This window comes from Leptonychotes weddellii, chromosome 12 (genome assembly GCF_054177405.1).
Source record: "Leptonychotes weddellii isolate Sample4059 chromosome 12, ASM5417740v2, whole genome shotgun sequence".
In the NCBI taxonomy this organism is placed as follows: domain Eukaryota; kingdom Metazoa; phylum Chordata; class Mammalia; order Carnivora; family Phocidae; genus Leptonychotes; species Leptonychotes weddellii.
This window is the reverse complement of record NC_138380.1, coordinates 49303272-49325913: the sequence shown is the minus strand read 5'-3', so window position 1 is coordinate 49325913 and position 22642 is coordinate 49303272. Positions and strand designations below refer to the sequence as shown.

Below are 22642 nucleotides of genomic sequence, written 5' to 3'. Positions count from 1 at the left end.
CCTTTGTAGTCAATCCCCATTCCCACACCCAGCCCCCAGGCAACCACTTATCTGTTTTCTATCTCTAAAAATTTCCATGGCCTGGACTTTGCATGTGTATGGAAACATATAATATGTAGGGTATCTGGCTTCTTTTATTTATTAGCATCATGTTTTTGAGTTTCATCCATGTTGTAACATGTGTCAGTAGTTTATTCCTTTTTATTGCTTAGTAGTAATCCATTGCAGGGGTACACCTGTAGTGTTGATCTGTTCACTAGTTGATGGATATTTGGATTGTTTCGGTTTTTGGCTATTTAACAATAATGCTTCTATGAATGTCAATATAGAAGTCTTTGTGTACACATATGTTTTTATTTCTCTTGGGTAGATACCTAGGAGTGGAATAGCTGGGTCATATGGTAAGTTATGTTTGTCTTTTTAAGAAACTGCCAAACTGTTTTCCACAGTGGCTACACCATTTTGCTTTTTCACCAATGTGTAAGTGTTCCAATTTCTCCATATCCTTGTCAACATTTGTTTATTGTCTGTCTTTTTTATTATAATCATAGTAGTAGGTGTGGAGTGGTATCATATTGTGACTTTAACTTGCATTTCTCCAGTGACTAATAATGAGCATTTTTTTCATTACTTTTTAGGCATTCATATATTTTCTTTGGTTAAATGTTCAAATATTTTGCCTATTTTTTAATTGTGTCATTTGTCTTATTACAGAATTATGAGAATTCTATTCTAGATACAAGTTCTCTGTCGTATGTATGATTGGCAAATACTTTCTTCTAGTCTGTAGCTAGTCTTTTCATTTTATTAAAGGTTTCTTTTGAAGCACAATAGTTTTAAGTTTTGATGATGATGTACAGTTTACCAAGTTTTTCTTTTATGGAAATTGTACCTTTGGATGTAAGAATTCTTTGCCTAAACCAAGATCATGAATATTTTCTCCTACATTTTCTTCTGGGACTTTGAACATTTTAGCTTTTACACTTAGGTCTATGGTCCATTTTGAGTTTATTTTTGTGACTTTTACAAGATAAGGTTCTAACTTTTTTGTATATGGCTATATCCATTTGTCCTGGCACTATTCCTTGAAAAAATTATCTATTCTCCTTTCTCCTTTGCCTTGGCACCTTTGCTAAAAATCATTTGTCTGAATATAAGGATTAGTTTCTGTTCTCTCAGTGTTGCTGCATTTATTGATATATCTATTCTTATGCTAGTATTATACTGTCTTGATTAGTGCAGTTTTAGAAAATAAATAAATAAATAAATAAATAAATAAATAAATAAATAAAATCAAGAATTATAAGTCCTCCAACTTTGTTCTTCGTAAAAATTACCTTGGCTCTTCTGAGTTCTGTTCATTTCTATGTACGTTTTAGGATCATCTTGCCAATTTCTGCCAAAAAGTCTACTGAGATTTTTGATAGGGATTGTATTGAATCTATACATCAATTTGAGGATATTTTCATCTTAACAACATTGAGTCTTCCAATCCATGAACATGGATTACCTCTCCATTTATTTAGATCTTCTTTAATTTCTCCCAACAGTGTTTTGTAGTTCAGTGTTCAGATCTTGCATTTCTTCTTTTGATTTGCTTTTATAACCCATTTTCTTCTTACAATATTGTAAACATTAGGAAACAGCTCTTATTATTTGCAATAGTTTTATTTAAGTTGTCATGAATACTAAATTAGCAAATATTAAACCGTTGTTACTAGGGTAAATACAGGGTTAGGTTCCTGTGAGCCTCTGGTCACAACATTTTCATCATTCAACACATATCCTCATTTTATGTGTATTTCCATTTAAAGACAACTTACTTAATATGTATTGTTGATTCATTAACATTGAACTCATAGTCAATAGCACTGTAACTCATGCCCGAATGACACCTATCTAACACATACATTTTCTCCAGAGGATACATCACAGCTTTCTTACACTTAGGAATACTAGACAGCACTTAAGTATGCTGCCTAAGAGTCATTTTAAACAGTGGAATCATCAAAAATTAAACAAAAACACAGAAGTCAGGAAAAGGTGACACTACATATACCACAAAAAGGACACTTATTTACGATGTGAGAGCTGAAACAAGAAGGCAGAGTGTTGCCTTGTTCAACCTCAGCTGGGAACATCTTTGTTGGGCAACTCAGATTTTTTACACTCTGTACATGTCCGTGAGTAACAATGAAAACATCTGAGTATTGATTTGGGAGTTAAAAATAGCTTTAATGAGCAAGCAGATTTGCCAACACCGAATCTGGGAATAATGGGGAGCAGTTGTATGTTCCTCTGTGTTTTCCTTGATACTTCACTTTCCTGGCTTTCTACCTACCATGTTGGCCACTCCTCAGCTTGCTTTTGCAGGCTCTTTCTCTTCATCCCAAACTCTACCATGTCTACCTGAGCTCATTCTTTGGTCCTCTATCTTTTTTATCTACACTTAATTCTCTCTCTCTGTGAATAGTCTCAGTCAGTCCTTTGTTTTAATTACCACCTGTAAGCTGATGACTTTCAGATTTACATCTCTAGCCTAGACCCTGCTCCATCTATTTCAGACTCTCATTTTCAGCTTCTTACTTGATCCCCACTTTGATGTTTAATAGGCATCTTGGTCTTAATGTATCTAAATCAAAACAATCCCCTACAAATCTATTCCATTCCCAGTTGCCCACAGCTGTACATGGCATACCATTCACCCAGTTGCTCAAAACAAAATCTAAGGAGTTATCCTTAATTTCTCCCGTTCCTGCATTCCTCACAGTCAGTACATCAGCAATTTCAGTTTGCTGTATTTCCAAAATATAAATAGAATCTGTCCATTTCTTTATACATCAGTTGCCACCATCTTCATCCAAGTCCCTAGCCTTCTCACACTGGCCATTGCAATAGCCTCCTAACTAAACTGCCTGCTTCCATTCATTCTCCATAGAGGAGCCAGAGTGATCTTTTTAAAAGTTGAACTGATAAGGCCATCCAGTGCTTAGATTTTCCAATGGTCTACATTTTTTCTTAAAGCCTGTGCAATGCACCATGGCTGCCCTACAATATTTGCTAAGTTCTCTGACCTAATCATTTCATACCACTTTGGAGTTCTTTTGTTCCTGGAACATGCTAAGCTTTTTCCTGCCTCAGACCTTATTATTTTTCTCTCTCCCTAGAATACACTTTTCTTGCTTTTTATGGGCTGGTTCCATTTTACCCTTTGGAACCCAGTTCTAATATTACTTCCTCAAAAAAGTTTTTCTTAACCACTCTTTCTGCACTAGCTCTCCCACCCCACCTTTACTCACTGGTTATTCTGTGACTTATCACCCTGTTTACTTCCCTCATAGAACAACCTGAAATTCTTTTTCTATGTGTATTGTTTGTTTCCTCCCACCAGAATGTAAACTCTTCATGAATAAGGAGGGCCTTATTATCTTGCTCATGACTGTATCTCTAAAACCCCACTCATAGTTGGTACCCAGTACATTTGTTAAATGATTCCATTTATCTTGTCTCTTGTTAGATTGTTTTCAGCTTTTCTTTATTGTTGTTAACTACCATGACCATCCAGCTAGATTAATCTTTTTACATGTTTCCTTAGGGCAAATTCCTGAAGTTAAATTTTGTATTTAATAATCTATATATTTTTTAAATATTTTGTACAGGGGCGCTTGGGTGGCTCAGTCATTAAGCGTTTGCCTTCGGGTCAGGTTATGATCCCAGGGTCCTGGGATCGAGGCCCACATCGGGCTCCCTGCTCCACAGGAAGCCTGCTTCTCCCCTCCCATTCCCCCTGCTTGTGTTCCCTCTTTCACTGTGTCTCTGTCTGTCAAATAAATAAATAAAATCTTTAAAAAATAAAAAATAAAATACTTTTTACAGTGCTTTTGACTGCTATCATTTCTTCATCCACCTGTTCCATGTACAGCTATCTTAATTACTTCAATGTAACTTTTCAAGTAAAAGTATTAAAAATTATTGAAAGAAGATATAAATAGCAAATGTTTTAAAATAGTTTTTACTAGTAATGTAAGAGAGATATACTCTAGACTAGGGAGACCTAGATTTTTATATTCAATGTACTTTACTTCTCATGGAGGTTTATTTTTAGTTATTTTATAGGTTCTAGCACAAAATCTTTCAATCAAATATTATGATAGATTGCATTTTTTTTATAACAAAGGGAAAAACTGCACTTGAGTCTCACTAACATTTCCAATAATCTTTTTTCAGGTTGACTCTGTATTATATTGGAATAGGAGTTACTGCCTTGGTTTTTGGCTACATGCAGATTTCCTTTTGGGTTATGACAGCAGCACGACAGACCAAAAGAATTCGAAAACAGTTTTTCCATTCAATTTTGGCGCAGGACATCAGATGGTTTGATGGTTGTGACATTGGTGAACTTAACACTCGCATGACTGAGTAAGAGGATGGATGTGTAGTATATCGACTTTGTTTTCATATATGCTATATCAGTGACTTAACTGCATTTTTTTACTTGTTTCAGTGACATCAACAAAATCAGTGATGGTATTGGAGAGAAGATTGCTCTGTTGTTTCAAAACATATCTACTTTTTCTATTGGCCTGACAATTGGTTTGGTCAAGGGCTGGAAACTCACCCTGGTGACTCTCTCCACATCACCTCTTATAATTGCTTCAGCAGCCATATTTTCTCGGGTAGGCAAGATGGCTAATGCAGTGTTGACTGGAAACAGGAGTGTGAACTAAGTGTTTTACTAAGTTTGTCAAAAAAGGAATTTCTATTCATATCCTATGTCTAAAAATGGAAAGGGATATTAAACATCACCAATACTTTTGATTTTATTCACTATTAATCACTTTTTTGTCTTCAAGTTATTTGGCCACAGTGAGGTTAATTTTAATATCTTACTAACATTAAAAAAATTCCTCTTCATTTAGTAGCCTAGTGCAACTTCAAATGATAGCATGGATAGAGAAGAGCCTTATGTGTTCTAAATTTCCAGATAAATGTGTACAATTCATTTCACTAGACCAGAATAAGAAAATCCTAAAACTGTAAACACTTTTTCATGTCAGCCATTTCAAGTTTATATTTTTTATAAGACTCTTGAATTACATTGCAAATGTCTTCTAATGTCTGCTTTTATGTACTTTAGAAATCTGTTTCAATTTTTTAAACAAATTATGTATTTTCATTTTAAATTATATTTCTAGCAATATTGTGAGTATACCACAAGATATTAATCTATTTATAATCTGGATTTGAAACCAATGCTCTTTGTTAAGTCCAAAAACAATCAATATATCCCTAATATCTCTCTCCAAATCAAGTCTGGCAATTCTAGCAATGTATATACCCATCACCTAGATTGGAAACACAGTGCAGTCTTAGGGATGGAGGAGGTTTTTAATTTTGCAAAGCTAATTATTCTTTATGGAAATAAAAGCCATAAAATTCACTGAGTTTATTTGCTAACATTATACAAGTTCAACCAAAAGAGAATTTGCAGCAATGAAAATATTCTGTGGCTGAATAATTTCTTAACAGGCTTCAATGTTTACACAAGAAATCTTTATTTAATGAGACTTCTAGTATTGACCTTATAACCCTTGTAAAAACTTCATCCCCAGCATATTTGAAATGAGGACCTCCTCAATAGGAAGATTACCCGCTATGTGTTACTGAGATCAGAACTTAAACTTAACTGCCCAGGAAAGTAAAGTGGATAAGAAGTTTAAAAGGAACAACAGTGGGAAATCTAAGTTCTGCTATTTTATTAACTGGTTGTAAAGAAGAAGCAAATAAAGGTCAAAGTTATCCAAATAACTAAAGAAGCCAGGGTGGGTGGTTTCTAGCTTACTTTCATTCATTTATTAAACATTTGCTATGTGCAAGGCTTTTTGCTAGGTGCTGCTTCCTCTCCAGTGATACATATGTGAATTCAGAAAATAATGAGTATTACTCAGTTTATGCTACCTCCTGACTTTAACAACTATCCAAGCATGTCTTACATAAAATCATCTCCAATTATGTGGAATATGTTTTGAAGATGAAATTTGTTATGTGAGTAGGCAATAAAGACTCACAGCTCAGAGGACAATTTTCCTCCTATTCCATTTCATTGAACCATTGTGCTAAACTAAATGAAATCCTTTACTATTAAAGGAGTAGAAAGTGAGATGTATAATAGAGAAAAAGGCATATTCTGATTTTAAAATTTTGAAAAATCAGGTAAACCTGCCTAATATCAACAAGCATGATATTCTGCTTCCTCTCTGTCTCTTAAATCTCACCTCTCACGGTTAGAGATATAGCATGTACTATGTAGCCTGCATTATGCAGTAATAGCTTCAGGGGTCACATTGCAGACCTATGCAGGATCATCTTCCTCTTGCTGCTTCTGTGACCCATAGCCTCTGGAAGACTTGCTTTTTACATAATAACAAATCAAGTCAAATTAGGCTTACCAGTTTCCAAAGTGCACCCAAAAAGGACTGTGTCCCTAACACCCATCTCCAAATTAAGTCTTTCCCAATTTTATTAATGTAAGTACCCATTTTCTAAGGTTTTAAAAATAGGAAGGGAACAGTGATGTGCTACTTGTAGAAGGCAGAGTAGAGATTTAGATTGAAGATTACATCAGACTAAGCTCTTCCACTGCTGTGAGACTTTAAAAAGTCAGTTAATATCTCTGGCCATTGCTTTCCTCATTTGCAAACTGAGAAAGTTAGATCAAATGATCTTAAGTGCCTTTTCTATAATAATATTCTGCTATTCTAGATTCTACCTGAATTAAATTCTCTGCACGTTGTTACTGCCTCAGGGTCATTTTTTTGGTTAACTGTGGTCATGGTTTGTTACAGATAATCATCTCATTGACCACTAAGGAATTAAATGCCTATTCCAAAGCTGGGGCTGTGGCAGAAGAAGTCTTGTCTTCAATCCGAACAGTTGTAGCCTTTGGGGCCCAGGAAAAAGAAATTCAAAGGTCTGTTCCTTTAATTATGACAATATTTGCTTGGTTTTATTTTTCCCAAAGTCTGTTACATTGCATTTTGTCTTTTTAAGGTATACACAGAATCTAAAATACGCAAAGGATATTGGCATAAGAAAGGCAATAGCTTCTAAACTCTCTCTTGGTGCAGTGTACTTTTTTATGAATGGAACCTACGGACTTGCTTTTTGGTATGGAACCTCCTTGATTCTTAGTGGAGAACCTGGTTATACCATCGGAACTGTTCTTGCTGTAAGTCTTGTTTGAAAGCAAAGGTAACTGGCCTATATAGTCTCTTCTTATCTAGAGTTTAGTAAAAATTTGTCTTTGAATGACGATGAATATCCAAAATGAATGTTTTTAACAAATACTTATTTCCATCAAATGATTTGTATATACCTTTAAATTATAGTTATGAATTGGCAGGATTTATTCATCCAGTGTGCTCAGCATCCATGGTGCTCTTTAAAAGCACCGTGCTTTTAGAAGAATCATAAATGAATTCTCCACTGGGATATAGTTTTCTTAATCCAGCAATCAAAAAGGCCAGTCTCTAGTGAGACTTTTCCCTTTCAAACTTGCTGAGGTAAGATGGCACTCTACATTTACCTTGTTGAATGTCTTTTCTCTGGAAATATTCTGTAGATTAAACTCTCCTGCCCTTCCTTTGTCCTTTCAGCATAGTAATGTTAAAGTTAGACTATCTACAGCTCCGTCCAACATCACAATTTAGAGATTTTTTTTGCAAAGATTTTATTTATTTATTTGAGAGAGAGAATGAGATAGAGAGCATGAGAGGGGGGAGGGTCAGAGGGAGAAGCAGACTCCCTGCTGAGCAGGGAACCTGAAGCGGGACTCGATCCTGGGACTCCAGGATCATAACCTGAGCCGAAGGCAGTCGCTTAACCAACTGAGCCACCCAGGCGCCCTTAGAGATTTTTTTTAAACTGTTAGGGGTTTTGCGTTAAATTTTAATTTATTCAGTTATCCTCCCAAGTTTCAACAATAAACAGTTCAGGATTAAGAACCAATTTGTCTTGCTGAACTGAATTGATCTGGTCTATATACTTCAGTTCTTATTTGGCCTTCCCATTTTATGTAGATTTCTTTTCTGTCAACTAAAGCTATCTTTTGGATTTGAGACTTTCATCATTAAAACTTTTATAAAAATGAAACTTGAGCATGAGGAATTTGGGGCACATCCTTACTTCTCAATTTATGTATGACTTTGGGCAAATGACTTGTTAAACCTTAGCTTCCTCATTTGTAATACAGGGAAAATGCACCTGGCTTATGGGGTTCTTTCCTTATTTCACTTGTTGCAAACATGTGTCTGTCTGAAAATGAAAGTTGTCCAATAATACACGAATTCAGAGAAGTTTGAACAGAAATAGTACAGTGTCTCTATGCTAGTGAAATCTATGACATCCTTTTCTGTAAAGTTTAAGGGATTGACCAGCAAGGAGGAAGTGCAACTCACCTCCTCACTCAACCAGTAAGCACTCCTCAGTAAGCATATTTTCCTACTCAGACTTCCCGGGTGATAAGAAGACGTCTTCTTGAAGACGTCTGATTGAAAGTTGTTCCACATTAAAAAAAGCCATCATACTTGAATTAACTTTTGTTTCCTTTATGTTTAGACAGCAGCTTCCATTCCTTCCCACCTAACTTCTCAAATGTCTCTCTGATCTCAACCACGTATACACTTCATTCTGTTGTCTCTCTTACATAACTGAGGAGGGTAAATACTATTTTCTTGTTCCTATAGGTTTTTTTTAGTGTAATCCATAGTAGTTACTGCATTGGAACAGCAGCCCCTAACTTTGAAACCTTCACTATAGCCAGAGGAGCTGCCTTTAGTATTTTCCAGGTTATTGATAAGGTAAGACTTCAAACTGCTTTGAAAGAAAACTACCATTACTGCAAGAAAGAAACCAAAAAATTGACACACTTTCTTCACTAAAACAAAAAGATGGGCAAAATCCATGTTGGACAATTGGCTATGGAAAGAGATTGTTTTAACTCTTCTACAAGGACATTGTGTTTTATGGAAACCTTCATGTCTAATATACTTCTGAAACAGAAAAGAAAACATTGTGAAAGAAAACCATCTTTAAACTATTTTTAGGATGTAGAGTGTCAACTTAGTCCATTGAAGATTTTGTAACATTCTCTTTGTTTTTCCAAGAAACCTGCAATAGATAACTTCTCAAGGAAAGGATATAAACCAGAATGCATAGAAGGAACTGTGGAATTTAAAAATGTTTCTTTCAGTTATCCATCAAGACCATCTGTCAAGGTAGCTTAATTTAATTATAGAATTGTGCAGTTTTCTGATATTATACTGGCTAAGATCTCTTCTTAAGAGATTATTTTAGGATCATTTTGACCAAGATTTTGCTACTCTTCTTTGAGACTTCAGGAGAGAAAGAGAGAGAATAAAGAAAAAAGAAAGACAGGAAGAAAGGGAGGGAGGGAAAGAGAAAGCGGGGATGAGGGGAGAGTAGGAGGGAAAGAAAGATCAGTAATGGACCAAAAACTCTGGAAGAGCTAGTTACATTTTGCAGTCTCTTTTCTACATTCAACTGACCAAAACATCTTCAATTCCCTGAAATTCCTTTACTCTGCATTTGGGAGCACACCAAAATGTCTTGGATTGATGGCATTACCTACTGCTGGTCCCTGGGTATTATCCCACTCAGAGATAACTCATTTTAAGCTTCTAGCCTCTAACCTGGAGGAATTATGCACATGTTGTGCCTTTCCCTTCTCCCTTTCCTAAGAGCTTTACTGCCCAGCATTTGTGTCTCAAGTACTTTCTTCCTCACTTTTAGATACATATATACACTCATGTGCGTGCGCAGGCACACGTGCAGCACAGAATTTTTCCACCCTCCATCATTTAGTCTTTGACACGTTCTTGTGAAAATATGTATCTGTCTTTTCTTTTTCTTTTTGTTTCATTTGTGTATATATCCAAAAAAAAGTAATTATAGCTAAAAATTGCAAAGAGTAATTACTAATAAAACACCTATTTCATAGAAAAAGGAGACCATGGGGTGCCTGGGTGACTCAGTCCTTTAAGTGTACGACTCTTGTTTTTGGCACAGGTCATGATCTTAGGATTCTGAGTTTGAGCCCCGTGTTGAGCTCCATGCTCAGCATGGAGTCTGCTTGTCCCTCTCCCTCTACTCCTCCCTCTGCTCGCTCATGCTCTCTCTCTCTCATAAATAAAACCTTTAAAAAAAAGAAAAAGGAGACTATGATTTTAAGTAAAATTGATAAAAATTACTAATGACATCAACCTTTAATACAGTTTAAAGTGCCCACATGCCCCCTGCATAATTTGCATCCAGAAAAGATCCATCTACTCCTATTTCCTTATTTTTCTCTAAGTCGTTGGTTGAAATTCTCTTTTCAAAGCTCTTTATTTTTTTAAATTTTTGTTATTTAATCACATTACTGGAATAGTGTTGTCTTCTACCATTTTTCTTAACATAAACACAACATTTGCAACTACATTTGGGTTGGTTCTTGAACACTTAAGTACCAATTTGCCATTATATTGCATGGTAAAATGCTCTCTGGGTTTTAAACAACTATTTTTAAGTGAACTTTTGAAATATGGCCCTTTTATTAAGCTAGAGAATGAATAATTTTAAACAAAACACAGATTCTTGGGATGCCTGGGTGGCTCAGTAGGTTAAGCGGCTGCCTTCAGCTCAGGTCATGATCCCAGGGTTCTGGGATTATGTTCCCTTTCAGCCTCCTTGCTCAGTGGGGAGCCTGCTTCTCCCTCTGCCTGCTGTTCCTCCTGCTTGTGTTCTTTCTTTCTCTATCTCCCTGACAAATAAATAAATAAAATCTTTAAAAAACAAACAAACACAGATTCTTCCAAGGAAAGTACAGAAACCAACTCCAGAGTAGAAGTGCAGATGGGAGAGGAGGTACTCCCACCAGGAGTCCCCAGTTTCTCACCTCCTTGACAGAATTCTGCTCTGCTTGACCCTTTGAAAGTTTTATAAAAAGTTTAGCTTATTTAAGGGGTCTGTTTCTTTACAAATGGGGAAATCAAAGTGAGAGAGTCCAAGGAGAGATTCCCATGTTTTCTGGCTGAGTACATATAAATGCAAGCAAAGATAGGTGAAAGTTGATTGCTATTGTCATTTTGGTAGGGTAGTTATTTGTCAGGCTTCTCTCACATTGCAGGTCTGTAGGACACTTAAAGCTGGTAGCAACCCTCAGTTATTGAGAAAAATTTTAAAGTGCTACCCGAAGTTGAAATGTCCCCATAAGATCTACCAGAAAAAGAGGGTTTCTAATGGTGGAATCCCATTCATGGGAGCACCTAGGGAGTCTTGCTGGTTGCTTTACTTTGCAATATATTTTGCAATAATGTTAAATAAATTTTTTAAGAAAGAATTTTCTTAAATACCTCATGAAAATACCTGGCAAGTTTTCATTCAGTTGTTGCAAATTAGAAGATAAAAGCTTTCACTAACTTGGTAGTTGTTAAATTGATATAAATTCAAAATGTGAACAGTTTGCTGTCGCTAGTTAATATTCTATGAGTACTCTTAATCTAGATCTCCTCTTTATATAGAGAGATGGTAAGAGATTTTTTTGATATCATTTTCCAAAATTATGTAAATTTTTATTATACATGTACATGAAACAAAACAAGATCTAAATTTGCTTTTAAGTGTCACAGAATTCATTTTCTGTTTATAATTATACATTAAATTTCTGAAAATATGTGAATCATATTCTCACTTACCTACTTTTATAGAATTTTTCTCCCTATATCCCAATAGATTCTAAAAGATCTGAATCTCAAAATTCAGTCTGGAGAGACAGTAGCCTTGGTTGGCCCCAGTGGCAGTGGAAAGAGTACTACAATCCAGCTTCTACAAAGGTTATATGATCCTGACAACGGCTTTGTAAGTGCACCTAGCAAAATCATTCATAGCCCACATGATGAAATTAGGAAATACGACCTATAACAGAGAGCTTACAGATACATCAATTTTTAATTTTTAACAATGGAGCTGAGAAAAGCCAAATCATTTTCTTTCCTGCATATTCATTCATTCACCAAATATTTATTGAACACCTACTGTGTGCTAGGCACTGTTCTATGTCCTGGGGAACATTGATGAGCAAAGCATAAAAACCTCTGCCCTCATCAAATTTACACTGTAGTAAGTAGAGACCGACAAATAAAATAAGTAAACCCTATAGTATGATAGAAGGTGATGAAAGCTGTGGAGAAAAATAACATAATTTGTAGTACCCAGAATTTACAAGATTATCAGTTTCTCAAAACTTCCCAGAAGAATATCTGTAGAAAATATGCTCTCTCATTTTTTTTCTATCATCCATAATGCTGCACTTGACTTTGTTACCTTGTAAATAGCATAGAGAATAAGACTATGATAGTCACAGAAGCATGATTTTTAATGCTTCTATTCAGATTTTTCAACTATTTAAAAGAAAATCTACTTGCTAGAGCCTGGTTTCATTTAAATTTGACTTCCTAAGTCTTCATTTGGAGTATATTAGACTCATGTATTCATGCTAATATTAAATAAATAATTGGATAAGCATGCCATACATAAAGCAGTTTCATAGAATACCCATGCCCAGAGAGAATACCAAAGTTGGTGAGAAAGATAGGCTCTATGAGTTATAATTATCAAACCTTGGCTCTGCCACTGGAATATTTGGAGTAATGGGTAATGGCACTATCTATGAAGAAGACTGTGTTCATTTACTATTATTTATACAAAAGAATAGAAGACATGTTTGCCTTTTGCAGTGAAATGGGGTGTTGAAGAGAAGAAAGGGTATTTCCTAAGGTCACCTGGCTGGCTCGGTTGGAAGAGCATGTGACTCTTGATCTCAGGGTTGTGAATTTGAGACCCACATGGGAAATAAAACTTAAAAAAAAAAGTGTGTTTCCTAGAAAAATATGCAAATGTCGCATCAGTCTTAAAATAACAAAACTGAAGTTTGTTACATGTGTTGACATGATAACATTTGTGGCTCCTATAGCATGTATCTACATAGGAACTAATTTGTTTTTCTTAAGAGTTAAGATATTCAGGGCGCCTGGGTGGCTCAGTTGGTTGGGTGGCTGCCTTCGGCTCAGGTCATGATCCTGGAGTCCTGGGATCGAGTCCCGCGTCGGGCTCCCTTCTCGGCAGGGAGTCTGCTTCTCCCTCTCCCACTCCCCGTTTGTGTTCCCTCTCTCGCTGTGTCTTTCTCTGTCAAATAAATAAATAAAATCTTTAAAAAAAAAAAAAAAAGAGTTAAGATATTCAGGTGGTTTGACAAGACAGATTCTAAGCCAGGTTTTTGATGTTTTATTGGTTCCCATCTATCAGAAAAAGTCTGTTGACAATATACATACTATAAATATTTTATCAAAATAAGTCTTTGATCCCTGAAATACCCTGCTTCTCAGCTTAGGGTTTGAACTAGTAAAAAAAGACTAAACCCAATGCAGTGTAAGGCATCACAACATGATTCATTTCTTTGGTTTGGCAGATCACAGTGGATGGGAATGACATCAAAACTTTAAATGTGCACCATTATCGAGAACATATTGGAGTGGTCAGCCAAGAACCTGTTTTGTTTGAGACCACCATTAATAACAATATTAAATATGGACGAGATGGAGTGACTGATGAAGAGATTGAGAAAGCAGCAAAGGAAGCAAATGCTTATGATTTTATAATGGCATTTCCCAATGTAAGTACACTATGTCGCCTGTGTTCTTAGCTTAGAACTAAAGCAGTGCAATATTCCAAAATAAAATAACAAAACAATAATTTCTATAGAGTAGGGGGAGTGTGAATAATTGTTGGATTGTCCTAGATGAAATGTCTGTAAATGAGAAAGCATGGCAGCAACCAAAAGAAGAAATGCATCACTGAAAGGTCAGTTTTTAAAAATCATATTTAGTTCTTACTGGTTCTCACTGCAACTGTAAAAGAAAAATAAATGAAGGATGTATTAAAATATAACGAAGAAATATGAGACAAGATCATCGGTCCAAGCTGAGAATTGCTGTGTCTGCAGAATGTTGATTTGTAAGGCCATCTTGTGGCTAAAAGTGGGAATGTCACAGACAGTGTTGAGAGGTTCTGTGATAAGGCAAAAGGAAAACTAGGACCATTTTTTAGAAGCACATGAAGCCAATATTGGACAAGAAATGTAAAATCATATTTGGAAAGAGATATAATAAACTAAAACTCTTGATATTAGGACATATCAGATCCTAATGGATATTTAGAATTGATAGCTATAAAAACCATTTATTTACATTTCCCAAAGTATTCATTCATCAATATCACCTGAAACTGTTGTGGGGAGCACCCTGTGAATTACAAAAGGATGAGATTTGAAATTAAAATACAGAATAAGGAGTGCCTGGGTGGTGCAGTCAGTTAAGCGTCCGACTCTTGGTTTCAGCTCAGGTCATGATCTCAGGGTCCTGAGATCGAGCCCTGTGGTGGGCTCTATGCTCTGCAAGGAGTCTGCTTGAGATTCTTTCTCTCCCTGTCCCTCTGCCCCTCCCCACCACGTGCACATATCTCCCTCTCTTTCTGTCTCTCTCTCACTAAAATAAATAAATCTTTAAAAAATAAAATACAGAATAAAATTCTACTATACCAAAAGGCAACAGTAACAAAAAAGTTTATTTCAGTGAATATATTTTACAAACCATACTCCATGGGTCATAATAATTTTGTCCTTTCTTTTGTTTGTTTTAATAAATACTTTTGTTATGTCAGTAATTACCTTTTATCCCCATTATTTAGGGTCATAATTGGAATAGCAAACTCATTAATCAACGGGCTTGAGGTCATTCTTTGCCTTGTAGTTTGGAAAAACAGACTTCCTTTCTTTGACCTTTTGGCACTTTCAGTGACTTCCTTTCCTCAAACACCAAGGATCTTCAGTTTCCCACTTGAAATTAGGGAGTTTTCTGGGACCTCTTAAATCATACCCATAAGTTACAACTTGCCTTTAGTAAAAGGCCAATATTTACACAAAGATGTCCCTTGCTATAAATTTAATGTAAATCTTAAAGATATAATCCAAAGAACAAATTAAAGATACTGGCTTATCATGATGGAAACTAAATTCCACAACCATGGTTGACCAGAGAAATAATAATAAGCACAGTAATAAATACAATTTCCAGAAGTCCTCAACAGAAAAATTGGGGAAATTGGTGCTTAAAAATAAATGCCATTACTTCTATGATATTTTTTAATTATTTTTTTAAATTTTTTAAATTTTTAAAATATTTTTAAATTTTTTTAAAAATTTTTAATTATTTATTTTTAAATTAATGTATTAAGATTAACTGATATTTCCTAACCTTTTCCCATAAACAACCATAAAACTGGTTAAAATATATTAAGCATAGGATAATTGTTTCCAAACATTGGACAAGAGGTAACACAAAACTGTGATCCCTGAGAGAAACAAAACTCATGAGGAAAGTCCCTGATTTGCAGCATTCTGGATAGGAACAAATCTCTGACCCCATCTCTGTGAACTAGAATCCAGACAGAACATGGCACTAGACTAAACTGAAAGACAGAGATAGAATTTCAGGGCAGCTTAAGCAACTGGAGAGGCAATGAAAGAGCTGTGGAGTTAAGGTATTGGGGTAGACGTCCCTGTAGGCACCCCTTGGGAATCCTTATCTGAGGATAAGACTTCCCAAGGATTACCAGAGAGCAGCTGCTACAAAGCTGGGAATCGAACAGAGATACTACAAGTCAAGGAGTGTGATGGGGATGTTGAAAGCACAGCCCAGAGTGGAGAGATAACATTAACACCTTTTTAATACCGCAGGCATATAGCTGAGACACCAAAAAAGACCACACCTTAGGAGTAAAGACCATACCTTAGAGTATGCTGACTCTAGACCTGCCCTAACAAATTCTAAAACCAAGCCATGACAAGCTCCCCAGGGGAGATAGAACTTATACGTTGGGTCCTGCCAAGTTTAGAGATTTTCTACAGATTCACCTCAACAAAGCACAAAACCAGGATTACACAAGTTCAAAATGATCAGTCAGGATATGAATTGCTTACTAGAACAAAAATCAACTTTGTTTTCAGACGAAAACAGAATTCAGGGTTTCTCCAACATAACATGCACAGAATTCAGTATATATTCTGCAATAATCAGATATATAAAGAAACAGGAGACTATGACCCATAAGCAAGAAATCATAATCTAAATGTTTATGCACTTAAGCTTCAAAATGCATGAAGCAAAAACTGCTACACCTAAAAGGAGAAATAGAGAAACCCACAATTTTATTGAAGCCTTCAGTACTTGATAGAACAAGTAGGCAGAAAATCAGTAAGGCTATAGATGACCTGAACAATGCTATCAAACAATTAGATCTAACTGACATTTATAGAACACTCCACCCAATAACAGCAGAGTACATTCTTTTCAAGTACACATGGAACATTCACTGAGATAGATAATATTCTGGGCCATTAAAAAAAAAAAAACAACTTTGCAAGTTCAAAGAAAACATATAAAAAATGTTCTCAGACAATAATAGAATTAAAGTGTAGAAATCAGTAACAGAAATATATCTGAAAAATCTGCAAATATTTGATGAGATCGGGTGCGTTCAGGGTGGTATGGCCATAGACTGGAAAATCCACAAATCTATGAAAATTAGATAACTCACTTGTAGATAATTTATGCCTGAAAGAGGAAGTTTCAAGGAAAATTAATGACTATTTTAAACTAAATAAAAATGAAACCGCTATGTATCAGTACTTGTAGAATACAGTTAAAGAACTGCTTTAAGAGAAATTTACAGCATTAAATTCTTCTTTTAGAAAGAAAAAAAGATCCAAAATCTGTAAATGAAGCTTCCAATATGAGAAACTGGAGTAAGAAGAGCAAGTTGACCCCAAAGCAAACAGAAGGGAAATAAGATTAGAGCAAAAATCAGTGAAAGCAAAAACAGAAAAACATTAGAAAGAATCATTAAAATCCAAAGCTGTTTGCTTGAAAAGATTAATGAAATCAGTAAAACAATAGCAAGGCTGATAAAGAGTCAAAAAAGAGAAAAAAATTACCAATATCAGGAATGAAAGATAGTACATCACTATTGATCTCAAAGAGATTAAAAGATTACAGGAGTAGTATGAGCAAAAGCTATGCCTATTAATTTGACTACTTAGCTGAGGGTCAATTTATTGAAAGACACAAACTGCCAAAACTCACTGAAAAAGAAGTAGATAATCTTAGTAAGACCTATAACTATAAAAAAAGTTGACTAGATTTCTAAATAGTGGCAACAGTTACAAATGAAAATAAAATTAAAAGTGGCATTCACAATAGCATCAAAAAATATTAAAGTAGAACAAATTTAATGTAAGGTGTAAATCTTCTATATGAAAAATATGAAATGTTTCTGAGAGAAACTAAAGATCTAAATGAATAGAATGTAACTTATTCATTGATTTAGAGATGCAATTTTTTTAAAGATACGTGTTCTCCCAAAATTGATAAATTTGATGCTATACCAGTCAAAATCCCAGTAGTCTTTTTTTGTGTGTCTAGAAATTGACCTGCTGATTCCAAAATTTATTTGAAAATTTAAAGGACCAAAAATAGGCAAAACAATTATGAAAAAAACCCAGCAAAGCTGGAAAATATATACTATCTAATTTTAAGACAGCAATTAAGGCAGTGGAAATGGCACAACAATGGACATGTAGATCAGTAGAATAAAATAGAGGCCAGAAATTGACCCACGCATATCTAGTCAAATGATTTTTGACAAGGCCAGTATTAATTTGGTGGGGGAAAAGAAAGTCTTTTCAACAAACGGTGCCGGAAAAATTGGATATCCATATGAGAAAAACAAATGAAATGTGGCCCTTACCTCACCCCATACACACATATTTATTTGCCATGGATCTTAGATCAAATGTAAAAACTTAAACTATCAAGGGGCACCTGGATGGCTCAGTCAGTTGAGCGTCCAACTCTTGATTTCAGCTCAGGTCATGATCTCAGGGGCATGTGATTGAGCCCCAAGTCAGGCTCCCCACTCAGCAAGGAGTCCGCTTGAGATTCTTTCCCTCTGCCCCTCCTCCCACTTGTGCTCATTCTCTCTCTAAAAATAAATTAATCTTTAAAAAAAAAAAAAACTTAAAAGTATCAAACTTCAAAAATAAAAACTTAGGTGGAAAACCTTTATGACTTTGAAATAGCCAAGGATTTCTTAGATAGAAAAGTATTTACTATTTAAAAAATGATAAACTGAACTTTATTGAAATTAAAACCTTTTAAAATACACTATTTAGAAGGTAAAAAGACAAGACAGAGTGAAAGAAAATATTCACAATACACACATCTGACAAAGGACACGCACCCAGGATATATATAGAACTCTTATAACACAATTACAAAACAAAAAAGTGTACAAACTTGAACAGATATTTCACACACCCACAAAAAAAAATAGACAATATACACATGAAAAATATTCAACATTATTAGTCAACAGGGAAATCCAAAGTAAAACCAAAGTGAGATACCATTCCACACTTGCTAGAATGGCCAAAACTAAAAAGAATAACAATAACTTTTGATGAGGATGTAAAGCAATTAAATCTCTTATTCATTCTGAATAAAGTGAATTGGTACAGTTATTTTAGAAAGAAATTTGCCACTTTATTATAATGTTAAACATACACTTATGACTCAGCATTCTATTTCCACAAATTTTTCCAAAAGAAATGAAAATATGACCTCAAGAACATTATGTACATGAATGTTCATGGCAGCTTTATTCATACTATTCAAAAGTTGGAAACAGTGCAGATGTTCATCAGCAGCTGAATAAACAAATTGTGATTGATATATGATTGTTAGATGAAATACAAGATTTTCAATACATTTTGAATTTCAGATAAACAATGAATAATTTTAGCATAAGTATATCCTAAATATTGTATGAGATATACTTATGCTAAAGAAGTATTCACTGTTAACTGAAAATCAAAATTAACTGAGCCCCATGGTTTTTTGTTTTTGTTTTTGTTAAATTTGGTAACCCAAGGTAGATTCACATTGTGTGAAGCACTGCTCAGAAATAAATAGGAGTGAATTGCTCATGCACACAATATGGATGAATCTCAAAAATATGCTAGGTAAGACAGACCAAAAAAGTACACATTGCAATTATAGCAAAGCTGCATGATACAATGTTAATATACAAAAGTCAGTCATTTTCCTATATATCAGCAATGAATAAGTGGAATCTGACATTAAAAGCACAATACTATTTATATTAGCATCCAAAATAATGAATTACTTAGGTATAAATCTAACAAAGTTTGTACAAGAACTATATAAAGAAAACTACAAGACTCTGATGAATGAAATCAAAAAAGAATTTTTTAAATAGATATTCCTTGTGTGTGGAGAGAAAGACTCAATATTGCCAGATGTCAGTTCTTCCCAACTTGATCTATAGATTCAGTGCAATTCCAATCAAAATCCTAGCAAGTTATTTTGTGGATATCAACAAACCAATTTTAATGTCTATATGGAGAGGTAAAAGGCCCACAATAGACAACACAATATTGAAGAAGAACAAAGTTAAAGGACTACACCCTCTAACTTTAAAACTCACTATAAATCTACAGTAATCAAGACAGTGTGGTATTGGTGAAAGAATAGGCAAATAGATCAGTGGAACAGAATATAGTTTAGAAACAGACTCATATAAATATAATCATCTAGTCTATGACAAAAGAGCAAAGGCAATACAACAGATCACATATAATGTGTTATTGCTCATTTCAGTGAACAAATGGAACAACTGGACATCCACATGTAAAAAAATAAATCTAGATACAGACCTTATACCTTTCACAAAAATTAACTCAAAATGAATCATAGACCTAAATATGAAATGCAAAATCATAAAACTCCTAAAGAAAATGTAGTAGAAAACTGAGATGACTTGGGTATTGCAACATTTTTTCAATACATCAAAGGCACAAACCATGAAAGAAGTTGAACTTCATTAAAATTAAAACTGCTCTGCAGAAGACAATGTGAAAAGCATGAGAAGATAAGCCACAGACTGGGTGAAAACATTTGCAAAACACATATCCAAGAAAGAACTGTCATCCAAAAATATATAAACAAATCTTAAAATTCAGCAATAAGAAAACAACCTGATTTAAAAACAGGCCAAAGATCTTTACAGACACTTCACCAAAGGAGATATGCTGATGGCAAATAGGTGCGTGAAAAGATGTTCCACATCATATGTCATCAGGAAAATGCAAAATAAAACAATGAGATGTTACTACATGCCCTTTAGAATAGCCAAAATCCAAAACCCTGACAACACCATATGCTGACAAGGATGTGGAGCAACATTCACTGCTGGTGTGAATACAAAATGGTATGGGCATTTGGGAAGTTGTTTGTTGGTTTCTTATAAGACTAAACATATTCTTACCATATTATCTACTAATCATGCTCCTTGGTATTCACCCAAAGGAGTTGAAAACTTAGGTTCACACAAAAACCTACACACAGATGTTTATAGCAGATTTATTTGTATCGCCAAAGCTTGGAAGCAACCAAGATGTCCTTCCGTAGGTGAATGGATGAATAAACAGTGGTATGTCCAGACAACGGGATGTTATTCAGTGCTAAAAAGAATGATCAATCAAGCCATGAAAACATGGAAAAATTTTAAATACATATTACTAAGTGGAAGAAACCAGTCTGAAAAAGCTACATACTGTATGATTTAAACTATATGACATTCTTGAAAAGGCAAAACTATGGAAACAGTAATAAAAGATGAGTGGTTGTCAGAGTTTGAGGTGGAGGTGGAGAAGAATAGGCAGAGTGCAGCGGATTTTTAGGGTAGTGAAAATACTCTGTATGATGCTGTAACAATTGGATACATGTCATTACACATTTGTCCAAACTCATAAAATGTACACCACCAAGAGTGAATCCTAATGTAATCTATGCTTTTGGGTTATTATGATATGTCAATATAGCTTCATCAGTTGTAAAAATGTACCACTCTTGTGGAGGATGTTGGATGAGGGGACATCCTGTGAGATGGGGGACATTGCATGTGTGTGGCAAAGGTATATGGGAAATCTCTATACCCTCTTCTCAATTGTACCATGAACCTAAAACTGCTCTTAACAAATGAGTCAAAAGAAGGCATGCACTGTATGAGTCTGTTTATTTGAAGTTCTAGAACTAATGAAATTAATTTATAATGATAAAAATCAAATCATTGTGTTGATTTAGACTGGAAAGATTCATGAGGGAACTTTCTAGGGTGATGGAAATATTCTGTATCTTTACTGGGGTGGTGATAACATGGCTGTACTCATTTGTCAAAATTCATAGAACCATATCCTTAAAATGTGTGCATTTTATTGTGTATAAATTATTTCTCAATAAGGTTTATGTTTTTTAAAAATGTGAAGGTCAGACTCTACAATAATCAAAGTTTTAGAAAGAATATTTAAATTTATATCCTTGAAGAAATGAGCTTTAGGTCATAGACCTATTCCAATACAATATTACTATTTTCATTAGTTCTAGAAATTATCTCCAACTTCAAATATCTAATGATATCTACTCTGTTAAAGATGTATATCCCAAAATATAAAAAATAAAATAAGCAAAAGAAGGTCTAAAAAGTGTTCCAAGATGGAAAAATATTTTGAGAAGTTTGTTTTTGCATTAATCTTCTCATACTTTTTTTCAAAATATCCAGGAAGGAACTTGTAGATAATATATAAATTGCTAGTAAACCTTTCAAATAATAGTTAGGAATGTAGTTGTATTACTGTGTATTACTTCTTTTAAAGATATCAGCACATTATAAAATTGTCTTTAAAAACTTTGAAAATTGGTTCAAATTATTGTTAATCTACCTAAAAATCCTTGATGATCATATGTTCTCATTTCCTTTTTTTTTTTAAGATTTTATTTATTTATTTGTCAGAGAGAGAGAGAGAGCACACGCAGGGGGAGCGGCAGAGGGAGAAACAGGCTCCCCGCTGAGCAGGGAGCCCAATGTGGAACTCCATCCTGGGATCCTGGACCCTGGGATCATGACCTGAGCCGAAGGCAGACCCTTAACTGACTGAGCCACCCAGGAGTCCCCATTCTCATTTCTTTTAGTCCTAGCCAAATTTTTCTTAGTCCTAGCTAAATTTCTCTTTACTAGACTCTTTTTTTCAAATAGTTGTTTGTTTTTACAAAGAAAAAAATTAAAGGTCAAAAGCAGCCAGGCTGAAGTAGTGATTAAGCTGGGTATTAAAACACAACTGTGATTGTCATTTCCTGTTCAAATGATTTGATCATGCTGCCTTCTCTTTCTGTGCTCTTTCCTATTTTTTCATTAGAGATTTAATACCTTGGTAGGAGAAAAAGGAGCACAAATGAGTGGAGGACAGAAACAGAGAATCGCTATTGCTCGAGCTTTAGTTCGAAACCCAAAGATCCTGATCTTAGATGAGGCTACATCTGCCCTAGATACAGAAAGTGAATCAGTTGTTCAAGCTGCACTGGAGAAGGTAAGTGAGCAGATCATTTCTTATTTC

General features: G+C 34.7%; 1 protein-coding gene across 1 annotated transcript in view; it reads left to right on the top strand.

Annotated features, from left to right (window-relative positions):
• Positions 1-22642, top strand: part of ABCB5 (ATP binding cassette subfamily B member 5) — a 118882-nt gene that overhangs the window by 13742 nt on the left and 82498 nt on the right. The window contains exons 5-13 of the mRNA XM_031026501.2: positions 4228-4419; positions 4505-4676; positions 6846-6970; positions 7051-7228; positions 8745-8858; positions 9165-9275; positions 11791-11916; positions 13526-13729; positions 22445-22615. Of these exons, the coding sequence (XP_030882361.2) occupies positions 4228-4419; positions 4505-4676; positions 6846-6970; positions 7051-7228; positions 8745-8858; positions 9165-9275; positions 11791-11916; positions 13526-13729; positions 22445-22615 (1393 nt within the window). The remainder of the gene's footprint in view (positions 1-4227; positions 4420-4504; positions 4677-6845; positions 6971-7050; positions 7229-8744; positions 8859-9164; positions 9276-11790; positions 11917-13525; positions 13730-22444; positions 22616-22642) is intronic.